An 11,687-nucleotide genomic window follows, 5' to 3' on the forward strand; every position below is an offset into this window, starting at 1 on the left:
CTTTCAGACCCGTTTATTCTCATCGTTTCTTTCTGTCCTCCCTTGCTGGGAGCATGAGGGCTGTGAGATGAACGTAGGGATGTTCTGAAGTCCTTCCCCCAAATTAAAGGCCTTCAGACCATAAACTTACTGTCTTAAAGGGGGGAAATTTGACTACAAATGGCACCCTGTACCCTCCTATCTTCCCCCTCTCCCTCCCTGTTTGTGTATCTTCTTCTCTTTGAGATACACCAGCTCCTCTGAGTTCCTCCCTTGAAGCGTGGTGGTGCTTACCTAATTCTTTACCACAGCACCGTGTTTGTTTTACCCAGAACTACTTAGGCTTGGGAGACGGGGCAGGTAGGTAAGAGAAAGCAGCAGAGACAACAAAACCAAATCTTGTCAAAATGGCATATACTTCCCCCTTGAAGTGGCTAAGAGTCCATTTCTATAAGAACACCGATTATGAAGAAGCCTTAATGGCCTGGCTACCTCTGGTTCAAACCCTCACATTACAAGTGCAGACTGTAATGTGCGGTATGCCAAAGGGGGATGACTTGGCACTTAAATGATGACACCTACTTACAAGTAGATTATTTTTGATTCGTTAAAGCAGGCCCCCAGGGATCTTTGCTTGTATATGCTTGCAGTCAGAATTCCGGAGTGTATTTGAAAATAATAATTGCATCTTTTTTTCATATGTTCTATATGGTTTGGCTGACTTCCCCCTCAAAGTCTGAGTTAGAGTTTTCCTTCATTTGTGTGATGGGTTTTGGTCTCTTTGGATTACAGTAAGAGCCCAAGTGTGGTTTGGAGCTGCACACAGGGTTGTCACAAAACCGCAACCTTTAAAAGACCCACAGGAAGGTCTTTGCCTGGCCTCTAGGCATGTCGAGATTCTTAACATTTCTCGTCAGTTCTTCCTCTGCATCCCTCAGGAGTCCACGATTCATAACCACTAAAATATTGAAATACAAAAAGGTTTGGAAGGATGAGAGCCCAGGTGCCCTACTCCTTGAAAATGTGTCAAAATAGATTCACCATTATACATTTTGCTATGTCAGGATATGGTAGAATTTTCCAAGAAAATTTTATTTTAGCAAATTTTCAGAAATGCTGTCTTGACTCTTGGGGTCAGTGTTGAAGCTAGTATATCTCTGGAAGAATGAAAGCTAGACTGTAGATGGGCTGGGGGTGGAAAGGGGGGGTTGGCAGTGTGGGCACAGGAGACTCTAAAGCAGTCGCAGTTTCTAGGACCTTCTGAACAAGGATTTCCTGTGCAGGAGCAAGCAAGACACATGGGAAGCAGGTTCCTGAGCGGTGCAACAGAACTGGGCTTATGTTCTTGTCACAGACTGATTTTCTAGATAACCACAGGGGCAACACAATGTTCTTAGAAAGAGCAAGAGTCTACTTTTTGGTATCTGTGTCTTCTGTAAGATAATCTTGAGTCTGATCTGAAAACAAAACAAACAAATAAAACCCACATAAATCCCTAATTTAAAAGTTCCAGAGAATAAAAATAACTTTAGAAGTGTTTATATTTTGAGCAAGCTTTATTTCAAAAAGTCAAAACTTACTAACCACTGGTCATGTGTGTGTGTGTGTGTGTGTGTGTTTGTTTTTGTTTTTTTCCCCCAGCCTACCTTATGTGCAGTATTTTGGAGGTGTCTCTGCTCTAAGTAAACAACAGTTTCTCACCATCAATGGATTTCCTAATAACTACTGGGGCTGGGGAGGTGAAGATGATGACATTTTTAACAGGTAATGGTCACAAATTAGATCTCTTTCTTCAGTGTCTCCCTTCACTTCTGGTCTTTCTACCAGTGCTTGGTTATTCTGCAAGGATTGACCCTCAGGAGGAATGCAGTTCCCACCCAGCCCAAATTCTTAGGTGTGCCCTGCTGTAGGTGCTATAGGTGATAAAGAGTGTCTTTAGGTGGGACTTCCCTGGTGGCGCAGTGGTTAAGAATCCACCTGCCAATGCAAGGGACACTGGTTCGAGCCCTGGTTTGGGAAGATCCCACATGCCGCGGAGCAACTAAGCCCATGCGCCACAACTACTGAGCCTGTGCTCTAGAGCCTGCGAGCCACAACTACTGAAGCCCGCGTGGCCTAGAGCCGCAACTAGAGAAAGCCCACGCCCAGCAATGAAAACCCAATGCAGCCAAAATAAATTGAAAAAGTGTCTTTAGGAAAAGCAGCTTCTGTGATTTTTGCATTACCCTTTTGGAAAATGTAAAATAAGAACCATGTGAAGGGGTGAGTTTACTTTGACTCATGCTATGTGGCCGTCCACACCCTGGGCCTCTTTGTAAGCTGGTAAACCTTTATCATGTGAGTTGTCATCACAGATGGTAAAAAACCATTTGTCCGTGGCATTTGAAACCACATTCTGCTCAGTTCTTCCTGGCAATGGAATTTCCAACCCTGCTGGCTGCAGGCAGAAAGCACCTTCTCCCTCTGGGAGCCAGTCTGAACTTGTCACTGAGTTTGATATCACAATACACCCTAGTGCCTTTCTGAATTGGAGGATGTTAATTTGATAATTAACAGAAGGTGTCTGTCAGAGCAGCACCCAAAGTCATTTAAGGTTAGCTTCGTGTGGGAACTTGACATCGACCCAAGTCTTTAATACAGGCCTTGAAGAAAACTTACGTTTTAAAATGTCCAGATTTGTTATCAGTGTGCAGAGCACTGGGCCAGGAAGGCCCGGTGGGGAGGAGGGCACTGAAGCCCTGAGCAGGGAGTCCAGACAGAAACAAACCTGCTTTCACAGCGCCACACCTGGGCAGCTGGGCCCGTATGATGGTGTACAGGGCTGCCGCGATGCACAGACCTGAGTGATCAGAAAGGTTGGCAGGAGCGAGCCCCGAGGACGGCCTCCCGAGGGTGGCGGGACTAGAAGCATGAGTGGTTTGTGGGGGAGCTTTCTTTTCTTCCTTTTTCAATTTTTTTTATTTTTTAAGTTGAGGTATAGTTGATGTACAATGTATATGTTTCAGGTGTACAACATAGTGATTCACAATTTTTAAAGGTTAAACTCCATGTATAGTTACTATAAGATATTGGCTATATTCCCTGTGCTGTACAATAATATATCCTTGTAGCTTATTTACTTCATACATAGTAGTTTCTACCTCTTAATCCCCTACCCCTATCTTGCTCCTCCCCCTGGAGCAGCTTTCCTGAATGATAAGGAACCTAACTCCTGTTGTGTACCGACTCGCTGTGTGCCAGGCACTAGCTCAACACTGAGGGAGGCCAGACTGGGAACCCTGAAGTCATCTAGGACCGGCCATTCCTGCCTCTTAGCTTACTTTTGTATTCCTGCTGTCAAGGCTTTGGTTTTGGTCCTCATTCCTTTCTCCCCCAGAACCTACACAGGATCTTGCACCCCGTTCTGGCTGCCTCTAGTCTTGTTCCCAGCTCTCCATTCTGATATTGCTTATCAGAGAGACTTCCCTTTGGCCAAAAACCTTTGGGAAACACTGTATACAGTCACCTCTCCATATCTGCGGATTCCACATCCACAGATTCAACCAACCTTCAATCGAAAAATATTCGGGAGAAAAGATTCCAGAAAGTTCCAAAAAGCAAAACTTGAATTTGTTGTGCATGGGCGACTATTCGCATAACATTTACATTGCATTTACAACTAGCTACATATCATTTACATAGTATTAGGTTTTCTTTTTAAGTAATTAATTAATTAATTAATTCATTTTTTGGCTGCGTTGGGTCTTCGTTGCCGCACGCCGGCTTTCTCTAGTTGCAGCGAGCAGGGGCTACTCTTGGTTGTGGTGCGTGGGCTTCTCATTGCGGTGGCTTCTCTTGTTGTGGAGCACAGGCTCTAGGTGCGCAGATTTCAGTAGTTGTGGCACGTGGGCTCAGTAGTTGTGGCTCACGGGCTCTAGGGCGCAGGCTCAGTAGTTGTGGCGCACGGGCTTAGTTGCTCCGCGGCATGTGGGATCTTCCCGGACCAGGGATCAAACCTGTGTCCCCTGCATTGCCAGGCAGATTCTTAACCACTGCGCCACCAGGTAAGTCCCTGTGTTAGGTATCATAAGTAATCTAGAGGAGATTTAAAGTATATGGGAGCTATACCCCAATAAAAATTAAATACATAAATAAGGCTTAAAGAAAAGTATATGGGAGGGTGAGGATGTGCATAGGTTCTATGCAAATGCTACACCATTTTATATAAGGGACTTGAGCATCCACTGTACAAGGGGGGTGTTGTCCTGGAACCGGTCCCCCGCGGATACCGAGGGATGACTGGTGTTATATCCCTTTCCGACACTGGCACTGTTCTCAGGGATGCTAAAAGCTCTAAGACGGCCTCCATGACGTAGCCTTTGCCCTTTTTTCCGGCCACTTCCTACCCCAGACCCTGTTCACCATTCCCCAGAAGCTTGTGGTACTCCCTGAGGGCACTGTGCTTGCCCTCGCCTCCCTGCCTTTGCCTGTGCTGTCCTAACTGCCCGAAGTGCTCTGGCAAGCACCCACTCATCTTCAAGATTTGGCTCTGCCTAGTCTTGCTCAGGTAGAGTTGGTTGCTTCTCCCTCTGTTGCACGCATCCCCACCCTTCCCTCCTCCCCTCCGTACTGGCACTGATGGCCCTATGTTCTAAGCACCCACATTATAAAGTCCATGAGGGCAGACACCCCCAGTGCTTGGCACAGGGTGGTCACCAACACGACCTAGAACCAGTGGTAAAATGTTATGGGAAAGGCGTGTGAGTTTTAAGCAATGCCTGTGCACTGGGCTGGGGTGTGGGCCGGGTGAGAACAGCTGACAGGATGGTGGACAGGACAAGAGTCTTGCAGCTGGGACTGTGGGACCCGAGCCTTATGGAAGCTCTGTAATGACGCCTTGTCTCTTTACGCCTTACAGATTAGCTTTTAAAGGCATGTCTGTATCTCGCCCAAATGCTGTGATCGGCAAGTGTCGGATGATCCGCCACTCGAGAGACAAGAAAAATGAACCTAATCCTCAGAGGTGTGTTCTGTGTTTTATTCTCTCCCCCGTGTGTGTTTCCTTCTTTCCCCTTTCAGGTGGGGCAGGCTGTAGGAATGAAGCTCTGGAATGGGCTTCATGCCTTGAGGGTTCAACCCACGGGACAGGATTGGAGTAGGAAGGGGGAGGAGGGGCCAAAAAGTACAAATGCTTAAAGTTTTTTTTTTAAGATTTTTGTTTTGGCTTCAACCCTTTGCCTGTTTGTTCCCTGTAGGTTTGACCGAATTGCACACACAAAAGAGACAATGCTCTCTGACGGTTTGAACACACTCACCTACCTGGTGCTGGACGTGCAGAGATTCCCGTTGTATACCGAAATCACAGTGGACATCGGGACACCGAGCTAGCATTTTGGTGCACTGATAAGAGACCTGAAAATGGCCAGGGACCTCTGCTGTGTGTCTCTGCCAATCTGCTGGGCTGGTCCCTCTCATGCTTACCGATCAGAGTGATAGACCTTTTCGGCTCATCGTTCAGACGCCTTTCCAGATGACCAGGACGAGTGGGATATTTTGCCCCCAACTTGGCTCGGCATGTGACTTCTTAGCCCCACGAGGTGTATGTAAGCATAGCAACTATCAGCCTTTGGGGGGTTCTCAACATGTTCACAGTGTCACCCCAAAGAATCAGAGCTATACACAGCCCAAAATTTGGTGACTGTGGGACTCACTCCCTGAGAAAAACTGCTAATTTGTTGTGATATAGGTAAGAATTTCGCTTTAAATTGTGGTATTATTACTTTATGAAAAATTGGAGAGTGCTGCTGAAATTGGATTGGTGTGATGTTTTTTCAGTGTCACATTATAACAGAAAAACACACGATTTCAACCATTCTCATTTTACCCCCTTTTCCCCACCTTCTTTCCGTGGTATGCAACTGTTACAATCACTGTGTGTGTGTGTGTCTTTCCTTAGCAAAACAACTTTAAAACTTGAGCCTGGGACCTTTCGCCCTGCTAACGTGTGAATTCCAAGGCGACTTTAGCCACCAGAGCAAAAGCCTTGGGTGTTCTCACATTCAGTGGCCTTTCTCCAGATTGTCTGATTTCTGAATGTAAATCCTTTTTTAAAATAGCAGTTTGTAGTATTTTAAAGAAAGAACAAATCAGGTTCTAATTACGAGCTAGCTTGATTTTGTGTTGATCCAGAATTGCATAGTGTTTAGTCATGGCAATTTATTTTTCTGAGCATGCTATATAAACTTGAATTTCCCATGTATTTTTATTGTGGTGTTTTAAATGTGGGGAGGGGACTGAGCATTTTTTAAGGGAAAAAATGATGTATGCTGTAGTGGCCACACACGGGCCTCTGATGTAGCTGGCAGGCCAGGTTTTCTGAAGGGCAGAGTCATCTTTGGGCCCCTTCATGAGAGCTAGGCCTCCACATCAGCACTACTGAGCTGGACTCCTGGGGGAGACAGAAGCCTCGGCCTGCCTGGCTGACCTCTCTACCTCCCTCCCCTCCCCCCGGTGGGCAGGGCTGAGGGAACCCTCACCTCCTCAGACTGACCCCAAGACCTCCCGCTAGGGCCCTAGGCTGTGGAGCTGTAAATGACAGCCGTGAGGTTGTTCACTGGCCCTTAGCCAAGGCAGGAGGAGGAAGCCTCCCTCTGGCCCCTGGGTGCTGCCTTCTGGGCTCTGGTGGCCACGCTGCCTGGCCCAGCTTGCAGGACCGGTTCTCCTCCCTCCTCCTCCTTCCTCCCTTCTGCTGCCTTTCTCTTCCCTCCCTCCCCCTTTTTGTTCCTGTGCCTCTTGCCTGTTCCCTAAAACTGGCCTGTGGCGCTCAGGGTCAAACAGACTATTCATTCTCCAGCATGAATGTGCCTTTTAATTAGAGATCTAGAAAGAAGTTCAGCTGAACCCACCCACACTCCCCCACGACCACTCTGGTGCCTAAAGCCTCCCATTCCCCCTCAGGTTTTTAGCAGGTGCTCCCACTTCAGGGAGGCTGACCCACAGCGACGTCTTCCCCAAGCCCACCTCTGCTGCCAGAGGTTTTAGCCTGGCTGGGGTGAGATGCACAAGGCAGTTCCTGCCACTGGGTGCCCTTGCTGGGTCCAGCCTGGGCTGAGGGCTTAAAATTCAGCTTTCTAACCCCAGGGTGGACCTTACAGCTGGTGGCAGCCTGGAAACCAGCCCTCAGTGTGGAGGCTGAGCTGGTGCCTGGCCCCAGTCTGAACCTGTGCCTTTATCACTTTGAGCATCTCAGATGCTAATGTGTTTCTTTTTCCAGAAGCCTTTGTATTGGTTACAACTTATTTTCCACTGCAGAAGCAGCTGGGCTATGCAAAGAGTATTCCTTCTGTCAGTTCCCCACTCCTTAACAGTGATGTTGATAAAGCCAGGAATGTACTGACAGGAAATTTTGGGAAATGCAAAGAATGAAGGCCTCTTTTTCTATCCCCAGATCCTGACTTTTCCAAAGTGCCTTAGAAGAAAGGAGACAAATATCCTGGGTGGTAACCTCTTTGTTACTTACTTTACTCTTAAAACAAAATTCTGACTTTTTTTTCATTTTTGTTTTCCTATTACATTTTCTTTCATGTTCCATTGTAATAGTCAAGTATGTGGTTCATTCTCAGGACCAAGGGAAATCCTGCTGCACCTCTTCCCCATTTGCTGATCTTCCGGTGCGCTAACTGGGTCTCAAGGTTAGGCCTGGACCTTGCCTGGTTCATGAGATGCTGCAGGTCCTGTTTCCTCACTGGGGAGTTCAGGGCTGAGGGTTCAGGGACCATTTCCTTCACCTGGAAGTTGTCACCATGAAGTTGTCATGTGCTGTGACTTTCTCTATTTCTGTCCATTCTGTTTGCTGGTGACCCTGTAAAGTGGCCTTTGGGAAAGATCAGAGGGCAGAGGTGGCATAAGAGGGTAAAGGAAATGCTGGTGCTGACTGTCAGCCTGGGCAGGGTCTCTGCTGACCTGAGGGCTGGATGTGGGGCACCCCACACGGCTGGGAGGGGAGCGTCCCTGTCCTGGAGACCTGTTGTGCTGTGTATTTCGATTTCCCGTGTATGCAAATGTATGTATTTACCATTGTAAGTGGGGGAACGTCTGACCTTGGTGTTCAAAACAGAACTGTATTTTTGCCTTTAAAATCCAGTAATATAACGTGAATAAATGACCCTATCTTTGTAACGGCAGGTGGTTTCTCTTCTGATGTAAGGGGTTTGGGTTCTCCCAGAGCTGGAGGGCAGTGACTGGGGCTGCCTGCTGGGAGGATCTGAGGAAAGCAGAGGTCTGCCTCCTGTGCCTGCCTCACTCGGGAGGCTGGGGGGTTGGGTGGGGGGAGGAGGTGGTATCTCACCTAGCTACGCTCCACACCCCTGCCTGGGATCACACAGAGTGCACGCACCTCACTGGGATCAGCCATTTCCCCATCCGAGCCTCATATTCATATCTGTAAAAGGGAATAATAACACGTAGAGACTTTTTGAGGCTTAAAAGAGATGATGTGTCTGAAACACAATGACTGACACCTCACAGGTACTCACTATGCAGCAGCTGGTGCCACTTCAGAGTACAAGTTTCCCCAGCAGTTCTCTGGCCACATTCTGCTGTTTTCCACAAACGCCAGCATGGTTCTGAGATAGTTCTCAGAGCCATTTACACAAGGTGTTCACAGGGTAGCTTAGATAAATAAGCTTTCTTGTCAGCCCCAGGAAATTTAACCAGACGCTCTCAAGGGTCTTAGCTGTGACCCAAGGACTTGAGACGGTAAGTACCCTGGGCACCACCTCCTCCTCCTCCTCCGCAGTGCCCCTGGGGTCAGGCATCAGCAGCCTCTGACATGCTGCTTCGATTGAATCGGCATCTGGAAGAAATGGGCCGGAGGAAACCAGTGTGCAGGAGAGGTCACTCCCGCCGTCCAGGCTGAGGGGGCTGCAGGCCCTGCTGGGATGGAGCTGTGCTTGTGGGACCGGTTGGGAAACAGAGCAGGAAGGGCAGCCCCTTGTAGCCCCACCAGAGCCATCTGGCTGTCTCCACTCATCCCTGTGACTGCTGGAAGGACCCCTAGTGGCCTCAGGCTTGAGCAGAGGTGGCTGGTACTCAGATCTGACTTTCCAGCCAGGAGACTCCTTTGGACAAAGTGCTGCCTTACAGGGCTTTCCAAGCTGTAAGGTCCAGGTTAAGTGGGGCACCCTTCCCTCCCCAAAGATGCACATATCCACCCAGATGCATATATGCTGACATGTGCCTAGGAGAGGCCAGAATGCTTGGGTTCAAATCCTGTTGCTGCTTCTTCCTAGTTCCACGACCTTGGGTGAATGATTTAGCCTCTCTGTGCCTCAGTTTGTTCATCTGTGTAATGGGGATAACAGTACTTCTTTCATAGGATTGTCAAGTGAATTAATCTTATAAAGCACTTAGACTGGCTCATAATAAGCATTATACATGTTACAAGTATTTGTTAAATTTTTAAAAGTGCAGGTGAACACACGTGCTGAGATGTACATAGAGACTCCTGTGCACACATTACCCACATATACACATGCACACACCAGGTGTGCTGGGGATCTTCCTTTTTTCCTCTTCTAGGGCACGTGTCTGTGGCAGATGGGTGAGTGGATCTCAGGGCAAGTGACCGCTCCTCTTCTGGAGACGCCCAGGACCTCACCGGTGCTGCTTCCCCACACCTTCCTGCCTCCCCTGAGTGAAGGTGTTTGGAATGACGGCCTTGGTGATGGAGGGGGGCTTGAACCCCTCCTTGGTGGGCTCCTAGGTGCCAGGGAGGAAGGGGGCCAGGGCCAGGCTCTTGGGGTTGCCATTTCCTTGAGAAGTGCCCTTAGTCTCCCACTTCACCTGAGACCCAAACCAAGTCTGAGCCAGGCAGAGCCCAGTAGCCGTGGGTGTGGATTTGGTGGACACCAGCCACCCCCCCAGTATATTATCTCTTCTCCATGGGAGAATGTGACCTGGATACCTAATCACTGATGTGCTTTGGAAGCAGAGCTGTGGTGCCCAGAAGGGTGGGTGCCCACGGAGGTATCGATATACGAGTAAAACCTCCCCAGGCAGGAGCGTTTGCTGCTGGTGACAGAGGGAAGCTGTGTCGGGGGAGGATGGGGGAGAGGTTGAGGAAATGAGAAGATAACTGAGTTCTAGGTGTTGCCAAGTCTCCACCACACTCCCAGGCTCCCCTCCTCCAGTTTCTTCCAGGAGGTGGGAGTTCGGACATTCCTAGAGGCCAATTTCTTCGTAGAACTGGAACTTCTTCCCCCATCAGAAAGGAAATGAGGTTTGCCTGGCTGAGCCGGTTGTGCCAGACAAGCCTCATTTCCTTCTCTGGCACAGTCCCCGGGCAGGGAACGTGGCTGCTGCCTTCATCTGGGCTCCAGGACCTGTACCCAGGCAGAGGAACCGGTGGTGTATGGATGTCATGCGAAGTGATAGGGTCAATGGACCAGAAACCAGAGGACCGTGGCATTCCCAGGATAGCTGCCCTTGCGCAAGTTGTGTGCCAGGTCACCAGGGAGGGGGCCCGGGAAGAGGGCCAGGAAGAAGCCATACAAACAATGGTCATTGTCTGGCCCTCCGCTTTCCCACTTGCTGTGTCACTCTGGGCAAGTCCACTCCCCTCTCTGAGTCTCAGTTTGCTCTTCTGTTTTATGAATCCACCTCTGGTCTCTCCCGCCAGTAGGAAGTGCCGTGGTCTTGGGTTTCCCCTTGTCCCTGAGGCTCACCCTTTATACTGCCTTGAAGAAAGTCATTTTATCTGAGTCTTCATTTGTAAAAATAGCAGGATCACCCCTGCCTTCCCCCCTCCTTTCCCAGGAAGGCCTTGAGCATCACAGGATAATCTGCTGAAGCTCTACCTGGTGGCGCAGGCTGAGATGCTGTGGCTTTGCCATCTCCCTCTTCTGCAGTCCCCTCCAAGCTCCGGCAGACTCCTTGCACCTGCTCCCCCTTAGGTTTTCCAAACTCAGGCTCCCTGATTATCCCATCGGCCCTGAGGGAGAGGCGCAGGAGGGAGTGTTTGTCGCATGCAGCAGTGTTCACCCTGCCATTCCTCGTAACACTGAAAACCTAGAAGCCACCATCAATGGGGGACTGTGCTAAGTAAAGTGAGGATCATCCAAACAGTGAAGTACTAGGTGGCCACTGAGAATGATGAGGTGGATCTATACTTACTGATTAGAAAGAGGTCTGAGGGAAAAAAGCAAACTACAGAATGGTATTTCCACATATGGCAGGAAAATGAATAATTTAGTGCAGAGATTATTCTGCAGTTGTTTGTGGGAGCAGATGCACGAGCGATAAAATGAAGAGATGATCTCCCTTCTCTGCACAGACAGTGTGGCCAGGCTCCCATTCTGGGGTAACTACCTTTAGTGTTTTGGGGGCTGCCTGAGGGCCGAGGCCTTTAACAAGGACTAGCCCCGTTGAGAGAATGAGCTGGTTGCCCCCCAGGGGAGTTGCATTCCATGAAAGTGCCCAGACTTGGAAGGGAGACGGGGGCTTCCTCCTATGGGGGGAGTGATGGAGGCCTGTGCCCTGTTCACATTGAGGGGGGACGTGGCATGATCTGGGGATGTCCATGGAGACTGGACGGGGTCAACTAGGGCCAGAGAGCTTCTAGCGATTCTCTCGGATTTAGAAAAATAAAGTTAGGACAGTTTTGCCACTCTTTCCTGAGTTCCATTAAATATTCATGCCTGTTATACTTGGGTAATAAAAATGTTAACCAA

The 11,687-nt window shown here is 49.0% G+C and overlaps 1 protein-coding gene across 1 annotated transcript in view; it reads left to right on the top strand.

The window, feature by feature from the left end:
* B4GALT1 (beta-1,4-galactosyltransferase 1) overlaps positions 1 to 8,136 on the top strand; it is a 49,836-nt gene extending 41,700 nt beyond the window's left edge. Inside the window, exons 4-6 of the mRNA XM_059924605.1 lie at positions 1,621 to 1,743; positions 4,877 to 4,981; positions 5,214 to 8,136. Coding sequence (XP_059780588.1) covers positions 1,621 to 1,743; positions 4,877 to 4,981; positions 5,214 to 5,346 — 361 coding nt within the window. The 3' untranslated portion in view covers positions 5,347 to 8,136. The remainder of the gene's footprint in view (positions 1 to 1,620; positions 1,744 to 4,876; positions 4,982 to 5,213) is intronic.
* The last annotated feature ends 3,551 nt before the right edge of the window (positions 8,137 to 11,687 follow it).

The sequence above is a fragment of the Balaenoptera ricei genome, chromosome 6 (assembly GCF_028023285.1).
Source record: "Balaenoptera ricei isolate mBalRic1 chromosome 6, mBalRic1.hap2, whole genome shotgun sequence".
Taxonomy (NCBI): Eukaryota; Metazoa; Chordata; class Mammalia; order Artiodactyla; family Balaenopteridae; genus Balaenoptera; species Balaenoptera ricei.